The sequence below is a fragment of the Peromyscus eremicus genome, chromosome 2, assembly GCF_949786415.1.
Source record: "Peromyscus eremicus chromosome 2, PerEre_H2_v1, whole genome shotgun sequence".
In the NCBI taxonomy this organism is placed as follows: Eukaryota; Metazoa; Chordata; class Mammalia; order Rodentia; family Cricetidae; genus Peromyscus; species Peromyscus eremicus.
Genome location: NC_081417.1, coordinates 161,157,581 through 161,173,106, shown reverse-complemented (window position 1 = coordinate 161,173,106; position 15,526 = coordinate 161,157,581). Strand labels below are relative to the sequence as shown.

The following is a 15,526-nucleotide window of genomic DNA, read 5'->3' as shown; positions in this document are numbered from 1 at the left end:
CATCTGAGGGGTACTGCCTGGACACAGACATCCCCGGGAACTTACATGATAGAGCTGGGGTGATGTCTGGGGACGCTTCCGGCTGATCAGAAATCAGACCATCCACATTTTTTCAAAGCAGACAACCTCAAATAGCCCATCGGGGACACTTGAGGTAACTAGATGGAGGAGGGTGGGCGGGCTCGCACCCGGCTGCACCCACCACCCCGCGATTGATCCTGCTTGCTGCCCACCCTGTGCGGCGCTGGCCTGGCTATCTTCCTGTCTGCCAAAGACCCGCCTTCTAGTTCATGCCTCGCTGGCATTACCCTTGATTAAGATTCAGCATTCATGACTTGGGCTGGCGATGCTGTCCGTGAGGTTTGTTGCTTTCTGAGAAGCCTGTCTAGGAGCTTAATCCGGTCTCGGTTTGCTGATGATTCTTGAGCGAAAAGGACTGTGTCTGTGTGCTGTGGAGATGCTGTGTGAGCAGTGAGTTGCAGAGCCGCACCCCGGAATGGTGACCACTTCCCTGTGTTTCTACTTCCGAAGCTTCCGGACGGTCTCCGGCCTCTGGACACATGTTGCCGGTTGACCGAGAGGCAGGGCTTCTTTCTCGGCCTCGCGTCGGCTTCGTTGGCTGTTTGTAAGCAGACGCTAGTTCAGAAGCTCCAGGCAGAGGGCAAGCTGGGGAGGGAGGAGGCGATTCCTACTGGCTTAATGAGGTTACGTGGCTGTCATCTCACTTTGCCGTGTCACTGTGTTACTTCGCGTGGAGTCCCCTGAGCCCCCGGCCGACAGGAATAGATTTGCAGAGAAAACCTACAAGTGAATGGAATTAGCAGGTCCTAGTGGAGGGGGGTGGTATTCATTTTTTCCAGAGACCTGGTAGCATGTAGTGTTAGAGTTCCAGAGAGCCTCACTCTAGAAAGTGGCTGGGATGTTGCCACTCAAAGGTCAGAGGTCACTGTACTTCTAAGCTCGGGTGGGAGGAGCCTTGAAAGTGGGCTTCCCTCCTTCCTCACTGGTACTGTCTCACCTGGAACCTTGTATCTAAGAACCCCACTGTACTGTATTCACCTCTAAGAAAAGCCCAGAGTATAGCCCCAGCATGAGGGAGTCCAGAGTGGTAAGCTTTGTCCCTGTACACCCAGGCTGCCAGGACCCAGGAGCCATCTACACGTATCAATATAACCTTCCTCCTCTGGGTGGCCCCAGCTCCTACCCAGAGTTGATACATACACACACACACACACACACACACACACACACACACACACACACTCACATGCACACACACGTGCACACACACTCACATGCACACACACACGCACATAGACACACACACTCACATGCACACACGTGCACACACACTCACATGCACATGCACACCAGGATTAGGGACCCTCTGTGCTAGGCTGCCACCCTCTCCCAGTTCTCTTCCTTGAGATCGCTGGTTACTCACTTGTCACAGAAGGCTCTGGGCCCCCATGCCACGGAACCTGCATTCCCTCAGCGGTGGCCATGCAGCCCACCAGGGAGGTAGAAGGGCCCTGTTCTTTCCCGCCTCTCCCGTTTCCTCCCATCTTGTAGGGAATGCATGTGTTCTCTGTAGGGGGTGTTTTTAGTGGCCATCATTTCCTGGTGATGTTTGGTGTCCACAGGGCTCATTCTAGCCTCTGGTGTTATCGTGCACACCTTTGGGGACAGTCACCACAGCAGCCTGGTGACAAGCCTCTGTCACTTCACAAGTACCTGCCTGTGTGGCCATGAGGTGGCAGAGAGTGCTGCCCCATCCTGGACCAAGCTTAGCCACTCTATCCCGCACCGGGGCCCTGGCAGTATTTGCAGACCCCTGCAGACCCCAGACACTTTCATGGGCAATGTCTTGAAAGCTAATGGCTATTGATTTCGGCCTGGCTGGGAGTGTGTACATCTTGCCCACTTTTCGGGAAGAGCTCCCAGCTGTAGCCTGCCCAGCTGGCCTTCTCTCTCACCCCAGGGATGAGAGAGCTGGCCTCCATTCCATACAGGGCTGGCTGCCGGCCACAAAAAACCTCCAGAGCAGCTGCCCACTACTGCTCTGAACCTCCTGGAGGAGGCAGTGGCCGGCCTGCGGGAGGGAGAGGGAGCCTGCCCTGCCACCTGTGGGTTTCAGGTCCACATTCCTTAGGATGTGCCTCATGGTGAGCTGGGACCCCTTTGCAGCCCCCAGGCATATTTTCCTAGAAAAACCAGGCCTTTGCAGAACCCCGGTCCCATCTGTTTCAGTATCCAGAGCCCCGCAGATGGTACCTCACTCCTACCCCAAAACTGTGAGCAGTGGTGAATGTCAGTCCTAGTGTGGAAACTGTACCTCCTGCCACAAAAACGTCTGTAAGTCAGTGCTAAGCCTGAGTCAGGAGCCAGTGCTGCTACAGGGGCATTGCCACTAGGGCTCAGCCTGGCAAGGCCCCGTACAGCCTTAGCTTGCCTTTCAGAGGCCAGGGCCCCTACTGTGGACTCCGTGGGCACTGCTGGGAACAGGAGCAGGCAGCTGCAGGGAGGCAGAGCCATCGGGACAATTAGGAAAGTACCTGTACAAAGCTGATAAATGCCACAGGAAAGGGGTCATGAGATGGGGAGCCATGCCCAAAAAGCAAGGCTCTGAACATGAGCAGACAACACAGCACCTGCTGGGGAGACACCGTTAGCCACACTCAGGGCAGAAGATCCAAGATGTGGAAGCTACTGCCTCCCCCACCCCCGCTCTCTCTCTGCCTCTGTGTGTGTGTGTGTGTGTGTGTGTGTGTGTGTGTGTGTCTGTGTGTCTGTGTGTCTGTGTGTCTGTGTGTCTGTGTTTCTATCTTTCTCTGTGCATCTCTCTCTGTCTATCTCTCTGTCTCTGTGTGTCTCTCTGTCTCTCTGAGATTCTCTAGGATCTGTATGCGTGTGTGTCTCACTCTCTATCTCTGTTTGTCTGTCTCTCCCTCCCTCCCTGGGATTCCACTGTTCCTCCCAGACCCTCTCTAGGCCCCTTTCCTAACTCAGCTGCACATGCTATTCCGAGAACCTACTGTGAACTAAGCCCCATGCTAGATTTGACCAGAGCATACGTGAGTCTTCATGTGAAGATAACTGCAGGGAAACCCTCTGTGCAAGGGCCAGCTGCAGAGTCCCTGCAGGTGGCCCACGCCTGCAGTGCTCACTCAGGCCAAGCAGGGAGGTGACCCAGGCTGGGAGGACTTGCACGTAGTCATCTTAAACTCCTGTCCTTAGTGGGCCCTTCCTCTGGCCCCTGGAGGGACCAGCCCAGGGTTACTCAGCCCACCCCGAGATCCTCCCAGTACCCCTTCAGCTCCTTTCTCCACTCAGTCAAGCGTGCATTCTCCTGGGCCAAGGATGGCACCAAGTGGGTTCCCTTCTAGCAAACAGAGGGACTTGGGTGCTCACCACTGCAGCTCATGCAAGTGCAATAGTAACTTCCTCCTGCACCTTCTAGTGACACTTCTGGGGCCACCGTGCCGCATCTGGGCATAGGTGGTGCCGAGCACAGGAACCTGGATTGCAGACCTCGGTCTCACCAGTACCTGCCGCTGTGTCCAGCTGTTGACAGAGCAGGGTGTGGCTCCCTCTCCCTCCCGCAGCCACAGTGCTCACTCATCCCTGCTCATGCTGCCTGCAGGAGAGTGTTGCAAACACATTCTTTCTTCCTAGATACGTGGTCCTTCCAGCCACATCAGTGTCCACTATCAGGGCCACCATTTATGTCCCCATTCCCTTTCATAAACACTGTGTTGATCTTGGTCTCTGAGAGTGAATTCATCATCTAGGATGACTCTGTGAACGGTTCTGGATGTATAAACTGTGAAAGTTTACACTCTCAGTAAACCTACCTCCTCTGCTCCCTGCCCCATACCCTATTACAAAAACCCCATGGACTGTGACATGTTGTCACAAAGCACAGAGCCCAAAGACCTCTGCTAGTGCAGTAGAACTTCCAGCAAGCGAACAGTGCACTACAGGCCTCCCCGTTCCCTTTTCCCAGTCTTGAGAACAAACACAGCCTCCCTGAGCTGAGCCCCTGGCATGCTGGATAAGGGGACACTGTGGCAGGGTCCCACTTAGAGCTTGCTTCTGTGGCACGTGTGCCTTGTGCTTCCCCCCTGGGACAGCTTTTTACCTGGGTTCATCTGGTGATCCCTCACAAAAGCCCAATGATGTGGCGTCTCAGCCACCACGGGGCAGCAGAACTGTCCTCGGCCGTGTTCATGGACTCCCTTTCTGCATGTCCCCCGTGCTCGGTCACACTGTGTTGCTTGAGGGCAGTGCTCCTCCTACCTGCAATCCAGCTTGGCCGGCTTCCCTCAGAGCTGCTGGGGTGGAGGTGGGCAAGCTCATCCCCCAGCAAGCATGATTTGAAGGACAAGAATCTCAGGCCAAGGATATTTCACCCAGGACTCAGGCATGCCCTGGTGGTAGTTCTCCCTGAAGATTGCCACCTCTGCATTCGCGCCCTGCCCTGCGGCCAGCCGGCCATCCTAGGGCACCAGAGGCACCGACAAACTCTCTAAACTGCCGCCACTCGGCATTTCCCGTCTGGACAGTGGCAGCTCCAGGCGGCACCATGCTGTCTATGACGTACAGCGAGAGTCTGCGGAGTGTCAGCAGCAGATGTCACTCAGACTGGACCCTGCATCCAGTCCGCCAGACAGACACGGTGGAGCTGCAGCGGCTGAGGGAGGTGCGGGCAGCCGCCCAGGCCAGGAACATGGAGAGCTTCCTCCGCATGCACGGCCTTTCCCTGGACGGCTGCACCGCCCAGCGCACAGGCATGAAGTATCGGTAAGGGCTGGGCTAGAGAGGGTGGTGGTCCGGGGGTCCCCACGATATCCAAGAAGGATTGCAAGGAGGCTCTACACAAGAGAGGGATGCAGCCCTAGAAACGCTGGCCACAGTTTTATTGTGGCTCAGGATGAATATTTTCATTTTGGAAATTTTCAGCCACGTAGAAATGCCTCCATGAAGAAACTGAATGTCTGCTGTAGTCCTAGCTGTCCAAAAATAAGTATTACAAGGTTTGGAAATTTGGTTATTTGAGCATTTTCATGGCGGGGAACTTTGCTAAACAGGGAAAGGCTATTTCATTTGTCTTCTGGCAACTTCACTGGGACAAATTAGTCAGGAGGGGTTGGCTAAGTGTGAGTTGGTGTGAACACTTCAATGGGGCTGGAGAGATGGCCCCACAGTTAAAAGCACTGGCTGTTCATACAAAAGACCTGAGTTCAGCTTCCTGCACCAAAGCAGGGCAGTTCACAACTGCCTGTAACTCCAATTCCAGAGCATCTGCCACCTTCTGGCTTGTGTAGGTACTGCAGCTGCATGCGTTCATATATGTGTGTATACATATATGTATATATACACATGCATGCATATAGATACACTACCAAAAAATTACAAATAAAATAAAATTTTTTTAAAAAATGGGACTGGGGAGACAGCTCAGAAGTGACAGGTACCTGTTGCTCTTGCAAAGGATCCAGGTTTATTTCCCAGCACCCACATGGTGGCTCATTAGCATCCATAACTCTATTTCCAAGGGATCCAGTGCCCTCTTCCAACCTCTACAGGCAAAACATGCAAACACATAAAATAAAATAAATAAATCTAAAAAAATTTAAAGGAAAATACTTCATCTCTAATACAAACCCATTCTGGAAAGAAAACCCCAGGTTGTGTTCTGTGAACCAAAAAGTGTGTCCTTCACGTCCTAAAATCAGCAGGTCACCTCAGAATTAGCTGTACCCAACTGTAACTGTGGTAACAAAGGATATAGAATAAAGGTTCTGTCTGTCTGAATGCTGCATGTAGGATAAGTTTTCTTAGACTCTCAGAAGAACACCTTTGTATAACGCACACCTCTCTGTATTCAGCACCCAGGACAGCTCCTGACCACAGAGCCTGAGGACCGATAGGCAGAGTGTGTCTTTCCTGTCCGTTACCTCCAGAGCCAGTTGGTCTAAGGGGACTGTCTCCTCCGGTCCTCATAGGGCTGCCAGTGTTGCAAATGGAAATAAAAGGTGCCTGTACCTTAGAATCTGAGGTAGACAGCAAGTATATATTTTCATATCAGTATGTCCGGCGCAATATTTGGCACATACAATAAATAATTACATGTCACATCTAACCCGGTTTCTTATGTTTTAGCCCCAGGGTTTGGCTGTTCTCTGCACAGGGATTGGAGGTCAGGGCTGCTCTTTTATCGTCCCCTCTTGGACAATGTGGTCCTTTGGGCCATTGTTTGAACATATGGTTGTAGTTTAAAGAAACAAAACACTTCTGGTGGTCCCTGAGACAGCAGGATTGGGAAGTCTTTGTATTCTATGTCCGCTGTGAGGGAGGACCGTTGGTCAGTCTGTTGGTGGCCACAACTGAGCCTGTGATTGTGATGGAAATTGCTCAAGCGTGGAGACCCTGCGCCTTGTTTTGTTCTGTGCTAGCTGCTCATTGGACTCAGCGTGTACTCAACAAATGTTTACTGAGAGGCTGTTGGCACTAGAGCTGGGGCTACACCCCAGAGACCCTGTGTGAACAAGAGGAACAAGGGCCTCGGCCTTACGCCCTCCACATCATGGTGCAGCGAGGCAGGGGAAATGAAGCCGTAAAGCAGGGTGTGTTGAGGAGTCTGTGGCAGTGAGGCTGATCTGAGGAGGTGACATGAGAACTGGGTCCTGAACAGTCGGAGAGAAATCCCATCAGAAGACATGGCACCTCCTAGTCCCATTGCAGGAGATGGGAGAAGGTCTAGATGGCTGAGTGAGAGCAAGGCAAAGAGCATTGGGACCGATGAGGTAGGGAGGAACTAAACCGTGCCTTCCTAACTCTGAGAAAACAGCTTCCTCCAGTGTAGACGGGATTGTGATGATGGGGGTGTGGTGGGTTTAATCATGTCCTGCCACCAAATTTTATGTATTCCCTGAACCTCAGAGAGTGACCTGATTTGGGTCATCTTACAAAGATTTTGTCAGTGTGCTCAGGTGAGGTGAAGTGATACAGGATACTTGAAGGCCATACGACAGATGCAAAGAATAGGAACACAGATACAGTCCAAGGGGTGGCAGGGACTCCCAGCAGCCACCAGAAGCTGAGTGAGGCGAGGATCGTCACTAACACCTTTGGCGGGAGCACATCCCGCTGGCTCTTGCTTGCCAGCTGCCTGGCCTCCAGGCCGTGAGAGTCGGTGCCGCCTGTCTTTAGCCTGTTTGTGACTCTGCTGTGTCAGCCCCTGGAAACCAGCAAAGATGGGGTGATATGTCTCTCTGCCTGCGGCTCCACAAATAGAGTTCGGGGTGCACACCTGGTCCATACCACGGGGGGCTGATGTCCTATGAGACAACCCACTCCCCAAGGAGAAGGGAGACCAGAAGACAATTCTCCCGTAGGCAGGGTGAGAGTTGTCTCACCCACAGCGACTGTGATATGCCTGGTGACCTCTGTGTTGCTGGCCTCAAACTAGGTGACTTGTGCCAGCATTCATTAAAGATCCTAGCAAATTGCCAGTCCCTGGTGAACTTTTTTATGCTAGTAACTGGGTTGAGACTAGATTAAGCCTTGGTCTTAAATATTAATATAAAAAGATAAGCACTGATTGGGGCATTCTGGAAATGGCTGTGTAAGATGTCTCGTCATCTCTGCTGAACCTGTGAGGTGGAAAAGCTTGCTGACTGTTCTCAACTCTCACCATTAAAAACAGAGGCCGGAGGGGCCAGAGGCCAGCTCAGTCAGAAAACGCTGCAGGCATGAGTTTCTTCACTCGGGTCCTTGCACCCTCTTTCCCTCTTCCTGGAGTTTGTCTCCCCTCATTGTCACATGACCAAGTCCCTCCCCTCATCACCGTCTAGGTCTGTCCCCAAAGAGACTGTCCTGAGCAACCCTCTAACCGCTACTGTAGGCGGAGTTTTCCTGTCCCGACCACCTGCTCCCAAATAACGCACATGGAGACTTGATATAAATTACAAATGCTCAGCCAGTACCTCAGGCTTGTTACTAGCTAACTCTTACATTTATGTTAACCTACGTTTATTATCTAGGCTTTGCCATGTGACTCGGTACCTTTTCTCAGTACGACATGCCCATCTTGTCCTCTGTCTGCTGGGGACGCCTGGCTCTGCCCTTCTTCCCAGTCCTTAGTTTGGTTGTCCAGCCTACACTTCCTGCCTGGCTACTGGCCAATCAGCTTTTTATTAACAATGAGAGCAGCACTTGTTCACAGTGTCCAGAATTCTTCACAGCACACTTCCCTTTCCGGGCTGCTGGCCTCCCACCTCTCTGTGGCCTTACCCCATTCACTTTGTCATTTCCCAGCTCCTGGAAGGGTCCACACCTCTGTAAGCCTAGGACAGTGCTGAGTGGTCTGAACACATCTTCCGAAATGTTCCTTGAAGCAGGAATTTTTCTTGCTGCTTCCTTGGTGGGGGTCGACAGCACAGGAAACTCCATCTGGTGATGGAGAGCCCTAGCCCTGGGCCAAGAGACCTTCAGTCACTCCTAAGGCCAGGAGTCCTAAGTCTGCCTTCCTGCTTCTAGACCCAGGACTATTACCATGAGCCAGGGAACTTTGGCAGGCTGCCACACTAATTGAGCAGGCTGTAATTTGCTCTGTCAGCCTGCAATCACATCTAGCCACAGGAGGTTTCTAAGAAGAGCTGGGAATCCACATGTGTCTTTTTTTCCCTTTTTTTTGAGATTTATTTTTATTCTTCATGTGTATGAGTGTTTTGCCTGCCTGTACGTGTGTGCACTACATGTGTGCCTGGTGTCTATGGAGATCAGAAAAGGTCACTAAATCCCCTGGAACTGGAGTGATAGCCAACTGTTAACCAACGTGTGGGTTCTGGGAACCAAACTCAGGTCTCCTGAAGGAGCAGCAAGTGTTCTTAACCACTGAGCCATCTCTCCAGCCCCCTCCATGTATGTCTTTAAGGACAGATGGCTAGACAGGCATCTGCAGAAGGATCTGCCTCACTCCCCCACAGCTGTTAGGACGCAGGCAATTGGAGCAGGATGGGTTAAGATGCAGCCCAAGAAGCCAGGTATCTGGAATGCAGGTATCCGTGGGACCATGTTCCTTCTGGACACTCCGAGGCACAGTCCTTCCTGCCTCTGCCAGCTCGTGGTAGCTGCAGTCACCCTCACTGTTCCTTGGCATTTAGACGTGCCATCATGGTCTCTGTCTCTGTCTTCATGTTGTCTTTTTCCCTGTGTCTCCAAATCTCTCTCCACAGAAAAGCCACCAGTCATTGGCTCTGGGACCTGTGTAGATAGTTTTATGTCAACTTTACACAAGCTAAAGTCATCTGAGAGGAGGGAATCTCAATTAAGAAAATGCCTCCAGCTGGGCCGTAATAGTGCATACCTTTAATCCCAGCACTTGAGAGGCAGAGCCAGGCAGATCTCTGAGTTCGAGGCTAGCTTGGTCTGTGGAGTTGAGTTCCAGGACAGTCAGGGCTACACAGAGAAACACTGTCTCAGAAAATAAAACAATAGAGGGAGGGAGGGAGGGAGGAGGAGGAGGAGGAGGAGGAGGAGGAGGAAAAGGAAGGAAGGAAGGAAGGAAATGCTTCTATAAGATCGAGCTGTATGTAGTCAAGCCTGTAAGGCGTTTTCTTGGTGATCCATGGGGAAGGGCCCAGCCCACTAGGCTGGTGGTCCTGGGTTCGATAAGAAAGCAGGCTGAGCAAGCCAAGGGAAGCAAGCCAGTAAGCAGCACTCTCTATGGCCTCCACATCAGCTCCTGCCTCCAGGTTCTTGTCCTGTTTGAGTTCCTGTCCTGACTTCCTTCAGTGATGAATAGTGATGTAGAAGATAAATAAGCCCTTTCCTCCCCAACTTGCTTTTTGGTCATGGTGTTTCACCACAGCAATAGAAACCCTAAGACAGGGCCCATTCTAATCTGGTACCATCTAATCTTAACATGCTTCCATCTGCAAAGACCCTGTTTTCAAACGTAGGCAGCTTCACAGGTGCTCAGGATTTCAGTGGTCAGCTTATCACTGAGGCCGAGTCAATACCTGAGGCTAGAGGACATCACTGAGCATCCTTCTATGTTGATGGCCACCATGGGACTCAGTTAAACTTAAACTTAAATATTAACATGAAAAGATAAACTTGGTGGGACCTCAAGCAAGCCACTTGGCCTCATCACGTCCTAGCTTCCTTATTTGAAAGTAGAGCTAGAGTCACAACCTCACGGAGTTGTCCGAAGCATCCTGTAAGGCAGTAACGTAGCCCTTACCCCAGGCCTGGCTCCTGGTGGGAGAAAAGCTCGGGTCCATCCCCACCTCAAAAGGACCTTCTTGGCTTCCAGAACCTACACTGCCCAACAGCCCCCAAACCTTCCACTTGGAAATGCAGCTTAACACCATGAGGACAAGAAGCAGATGCCAAAGGAAGTGGGTAGAAAAACCAGGGAGCCATTCTGGAGGAGCCGAGCCAGGGATGGGAACAGGGATGGAGACAGCTGGCAAGCAGGAAATCCCACAGCTCAAAGCTGCCCGTGGCCTGTGTTCATGCTGGGCTGCCTCTCCTGGCAGCAGCCACCACAGAGGAGCTGAGTGATGATGTCAGGTCCCAGCAACCCTGACTTCTACAGCCCCAGCTCCACTGGTCTGCCCTCCCCTGCAAGGCCACGGTGACAAGACCCCATCTGTGTCAAGTAACTGCCTGAAAACCAGCTCACCATGAAGTAGTTCCCACCTTGGCCTGATTACAGGAATCCCGGCACAGATGCTAGCGGCTTGAGTTCTCTTGCCCGGGCACTCATTACCCCTGAGAGGCTCCTCTGATGGGGCGAGGGGGACCAGAGTCCAGCTCAGCACTGACACTGAGAATGTTGACCTTTGGGCAGCCAGGCGATGATGCTAAGGATGAAGGAGCAGCGGTGTGTTGTCGGGGAAGGTGACTGAACTGAAGCAGCAGTGGAGAAGCTGACCCCACCAGCTTCCCTCTGTCAGCCAGTGTCCAGCAGCAACCTCAGGCCCTCGGTGTCCTCAGGAGCCCCAGAGACTTTGCTTGGTTGGTTGGTCTAATGTTAATTGACAGGCAGCTGGGCCTATCACACTGTGTCACAGCGGGGGCACCAAGGTGACCACCCCCTTGTGATTGAGATGTGTCAAGGTGACTGGGGACAAAGGCAGAGAATCATTTGGGCACAGCCACAGGGAGCAGCAGACCCAGAGGCTTTGGAGGAGGAGGACCTGGAAGGTGGGGTAACCACTCGATTTAGATGGATGTCCCCCATGCCGTGCAATTCACTTACTTAAAGTACAATTGCTGGTTGTAATGACACATTCCTGTGACCCCAGCTACTGAGGCAGGAGGATTGCAAGTTCAAGGCCTGCCTAGGCAGCTTAGGGAAACGTCTCAAAATGTAATTGGAAAGAAAATGGTTAGGGTAGAGCCGATGATAGGATTCCTCCATAGCTCCAAGAGGCTTTGGGTGTGATCCCAGCACCAAGACGACTTAAGTACTGAAGGATGCAGTTCAACAGGTTTTGTGTACTCGTAGACTTGTGCAAAAAAAAAATACCACAACCAACTGATAAGATGGCTCAGTGGGTAAAGGGACCCGCCATATTAGCCCGGCAACCTGAGTTTAATCCTCAAAACCCACGTAAGGATGGGCAGAAAGAGCAGATGCCACAGAAGTCGTCCCCTGACCCCCACACATACACCTACTTACACACAATCAATAATAATGATGATAATGTGAAACTTTGGGATATTTTCATCACATCACCCCCCACACACGCACACAGACACACACACACACACACACACACGCGCACACACACACACACACACACACACGCACACACAACGCACACGCGCACATACACACACGCACACATGCACGCACACACACACACACACACACACGCGCACACACACACACACACGCACCGCCGCCAATCAGTTGCTGAACCCTTTCTCTCTTCCGCTTCCCTCGCACCCTGGCAGCCGCTGTGCTGTGCACTGGGTGTGTTTCCCCCTTCTTAGCATCTCATGCAAATGAAGTGGCAGGGTGTGACCTTTGCGATCTGCTTCTTCCCTGCGGCAGCAGCATGGGGTTCCATCCCTGCCGTAGTGTGTGTCAGGACTTCTTTTCACAGCTGAACTATTGTTATTATTCCATCGTGGGATAAACCCATGCTATGCAGCCGTTTGTCTGTTGGTGGGCATTTGAGTTGTTGCCATCTTTTAACTATGGTGGAAAACACTGTTATGGACATTTATGTTCAAGTTTTTATGGTTTCATATGATTTGCCTTCTCTGGGAACATACGTAGGAGTGGGTCCCCAGTTCTGCAGTGACTCTGCCTCTCCGGGCCTCACTCACTAGCCCAGCTATTTATGGCACCCCACGTGGTTAAGAGTGACTCTGGAGGAACAGTGAGGCCCCCCCCCCCCGCCCTTGTGAGATGCCCTGGTTAACCAGCACAGAGAAATACGTAAGAAGAAAGGACAGGGGCTTCTGCTAGACCAGCATGTGTAGCTCAAAGCTCCTGTAGACACACCTCTAGCTGGAGAGGTGGTTCAGCAGTTATTAGTGAGCACAGCTCTCACAGAAGACTGGAGTGTGATTCTCAACACCCACATCAGGTGGCTCACAGCCACCTGGAACTCCAGCTCCAGGTGTCCCACACCCTCTTCTGGCCTCTGTGGGCACCTACATACACATGCACATACCTACATACAGACACACATGCATACACATAATTAAACCTAAAAATAAGCCGTTTTAAAAACCTGCCTCCGGGAACTACCCCAGAGCCACTGATGGGTCTGGGGCTCAGGACTGTGCATTTCTAACAGGTTCTCCTGAGGTCCTGTTGGTGTCTGAGTGCTGTACAGGCTGCTCCATGCCAACACAGCGATGCTTAAAGCTCTGAGGAATAAAGGGAGTGTGTTAAAAGATCCCATGAGTTATTAAGCAGAGTTGAGTTCCATTTTTCTATTTAGTCTCAGACTTTTCGTGTTGAGGGGAGGCTGCAATGCTAAGATCTGCTCCTGCTCAATCCAAAGGAAGAGCGAGCCGCCAGCAGGGAGACAAGTGTCTGCTTTGCCTTCTGCAGACTCTTCGCATGCTCCTTGAAAGGCCAGGGCCGTCCTCTGCGAGCCCCAGGGTCCAGGCTGCAGGAGAAACTTAACCGCCCTCCCCTCAACCCCCCTTCCACCCAGTGTGCTTGGAAAGGGCCCCAGCCGATCTGGAGCACAGGGCCTCAGGCCAGCAAACCCTGCTGCCTAAGTGGGCTGCTGGCAGGAGGAACTAGACCCGTCCTGGCTTCTGTAAGCGGCTCCTGTGTGACCTTCCAGGACATCCTTGGTAAAGGCTCCAACCCTATCCTCACAGCTTGTGTGCCCAGGTCCAGTTCTACCCTCGGGATCCTCCCTTTGCGTTAGGCCTGAGCTCACAGGGACCTGAGGCCCTGCTGGTCTGTGGAGGAAGCATGGGCGTGGCAGGAGGGAGGAGGCACACTCTAGGGTCTGTGGTGTCTCCCGCCACGGGAAGCCAGAATTACTGTGATGAGCTCTTCCGGGTGCATACTGTTTGTCCATCGTTTGCTTGCTTGTTGATTTTGATCCTGAGCAGTTAACGAGGCTCAGACTTTGAGCACTTTGCCTGCCAAGCTTGACCTAGAACACGTCTTCGTATCTTTGTTCCCGAGGGTGGTCAAGTCTGAGAGGCTGCAGAGTGAGCATAAGGTGTCGTTCTTATCGGCCGTGCCCAAAGGTGGGGGCACAGGCTTGGAGGTGGCTCAGCCAGTAAGTTCAGGTCCGCAGACTCCACATACAAAGCCGTGTGTGGCAGCGTGTGCCCAGTGCTTGGGGAGCAGGGTGAGAGACAAATGGATCCCTGAGACACACTAGCCAGCCAGCTTAGCCAAATTAGGTTCAGTGAGAGACCTTCCTTATGCTGAGGATAGGGATGGGAGGGTAGGGGCCTGGGTCACTCATTCATTCATTCATTCATTCATTCATTCATTCATTCCAGAAGTACTTACAGGTGCCTGCTGTGAGATAAGTATTAACCTGTGCTTCTTGGACCCTGTGTTTCTTTGACTCGGCTGCTTTCCTTGGTCATCGTGTCAGAGTGGACACTTTCCCTTCCCTTTGCTGGTAACTTGGCCCTGAGCAGAGAGAGATGAACACTAGCTCCACGGAGCACGGCACACACACACACACACACACACACACACCTGACCCAGGCTTGGGGCTGCAGGTCAGCCTGGAGCAGCCAGCGCCAGCCCCCAGGGACCAGCAGGGCAGGCGGCTGTGCATCCTGCGTCATGAATAATGACTCTCCAGCACCGCCTGCGCCTCGCTGGCCACTCACGGGCTCAGCAGGAGCCTCTGGCACCCCATGTGCAGAGCCGGGAAGGAGGACCAGGAGAAGCAGCTGCGCTCCCTGAGACCCCCTGAGCTGCCACCCCAGGAGCATGCAGTCACAGCAGCCCTGCTCGACCCCAGGCTACCACCCCAAGGAATACATCCAGCCATCCAGCGGCGAGGTCATGAAGAAGGGACTCCACTCCTGTTAGAAGAAGGCGGCTGTGCCCCTCAGTCGTGAGTCGTTTGCAGCCCAGCCCGGCAGTATACTCTTGGAGACTGCCAGGGGCGTGAAACAGCCAGGACCAGAGCAGGGTGGTACAGGGAAAAGCCAGGTGGGGACGGGGTGATGTGAGAAGAGAGTGGACATGGCTCCTCCCTGCTGGACCTCCAGCGCCCCCCTCGATCTTCCACTCCTCTCAGATGAGGGCTTGTCTAGCATCATCTGGAAATTTGATGCCCTCCACTCGGCCGCACAGACAGGTCCTCTGTTGCCCTCAGAAATCCTTGCTCTGAGAGAACTCCCCGCCACGTCTTCACCTTCGGGGATAAAGTCTCATCGGAGGCAGGGAAGGGCTCCTAAGGAGCAGGTGACTCCTGAATCCAGCAGGAGCAGAGCCCGGCTTCAACATGCAGGTATCCTTCGTGTGCTCGGAGCACAGCCTCAAGACCCGTGGCCCTGAAGATCGTCTGGGTCGCTCGGCAGCCAGCAGCCCCAGCCCGGGTAGCCGTAGTCGTTTCCGTGCCGTGGCCATGGTAGCCCGGAGCCTGGGACAGCTGTCGGTGCAGAGCGCCCCAAACAGCAACGATACCAACGTGAAGCAGCCAGGGATGAAATATAGGTAGGCAGAGCAGTCGGTTCTGTGGGGCGGGGACTGGCCTTCTCACCCTCCTGAAAATGTCTCTATGGCACCCGGCAGCTTCTACCAAGGGCCTCTTAGCACCTGGAAGACTTGCAAAAAAAGTAAGTTGAGACTTGGTCAACTCCAGGTCTCTTCTCCTTGGCCACAGAGGGGGGTGGTATATAGTCACCGGCTTCTTTCTCCCTGTCTTTATCTCTTTTCTGGGCTCAGCTCCTATAGTAAATCACCTCATCAGACTTTACTGTTTGACATCAGGGCATCAGCCACGGCCCTCGCCACTTCCTGCTTCCGCTGTATCACAGGCCCCAGAAGATGCTG

The 15,526-nt window shown here is 52.9% G+C and overlaps 1 protein-coding gene across 1 annotated transcript in view; it reads left to right on the top strand.

The window, feature by feature from the left end:
• Nucleotides 1-4,585: 4,585 nt before the first annotated feature.
• The window catches only part of Kcnab2 (potassium voltage-gated channel subfamily A regulatory beta subunit 2), a 36,307-nt gene continuing 25,366 nt past the window's right edge, over nucleotides 4,586-15,526 (top strand). Inside the window, exon 1 of the mRNA XM_059255929.1 lies at nucleotides 4,586-4,803. Coding sequence (XP_059111912.1) covers nucleotides 4,586-4,803 — 218 coding nt within the window. The remainder of the gene's footprint in view (nucleotides 4,804-15,526) is intronic.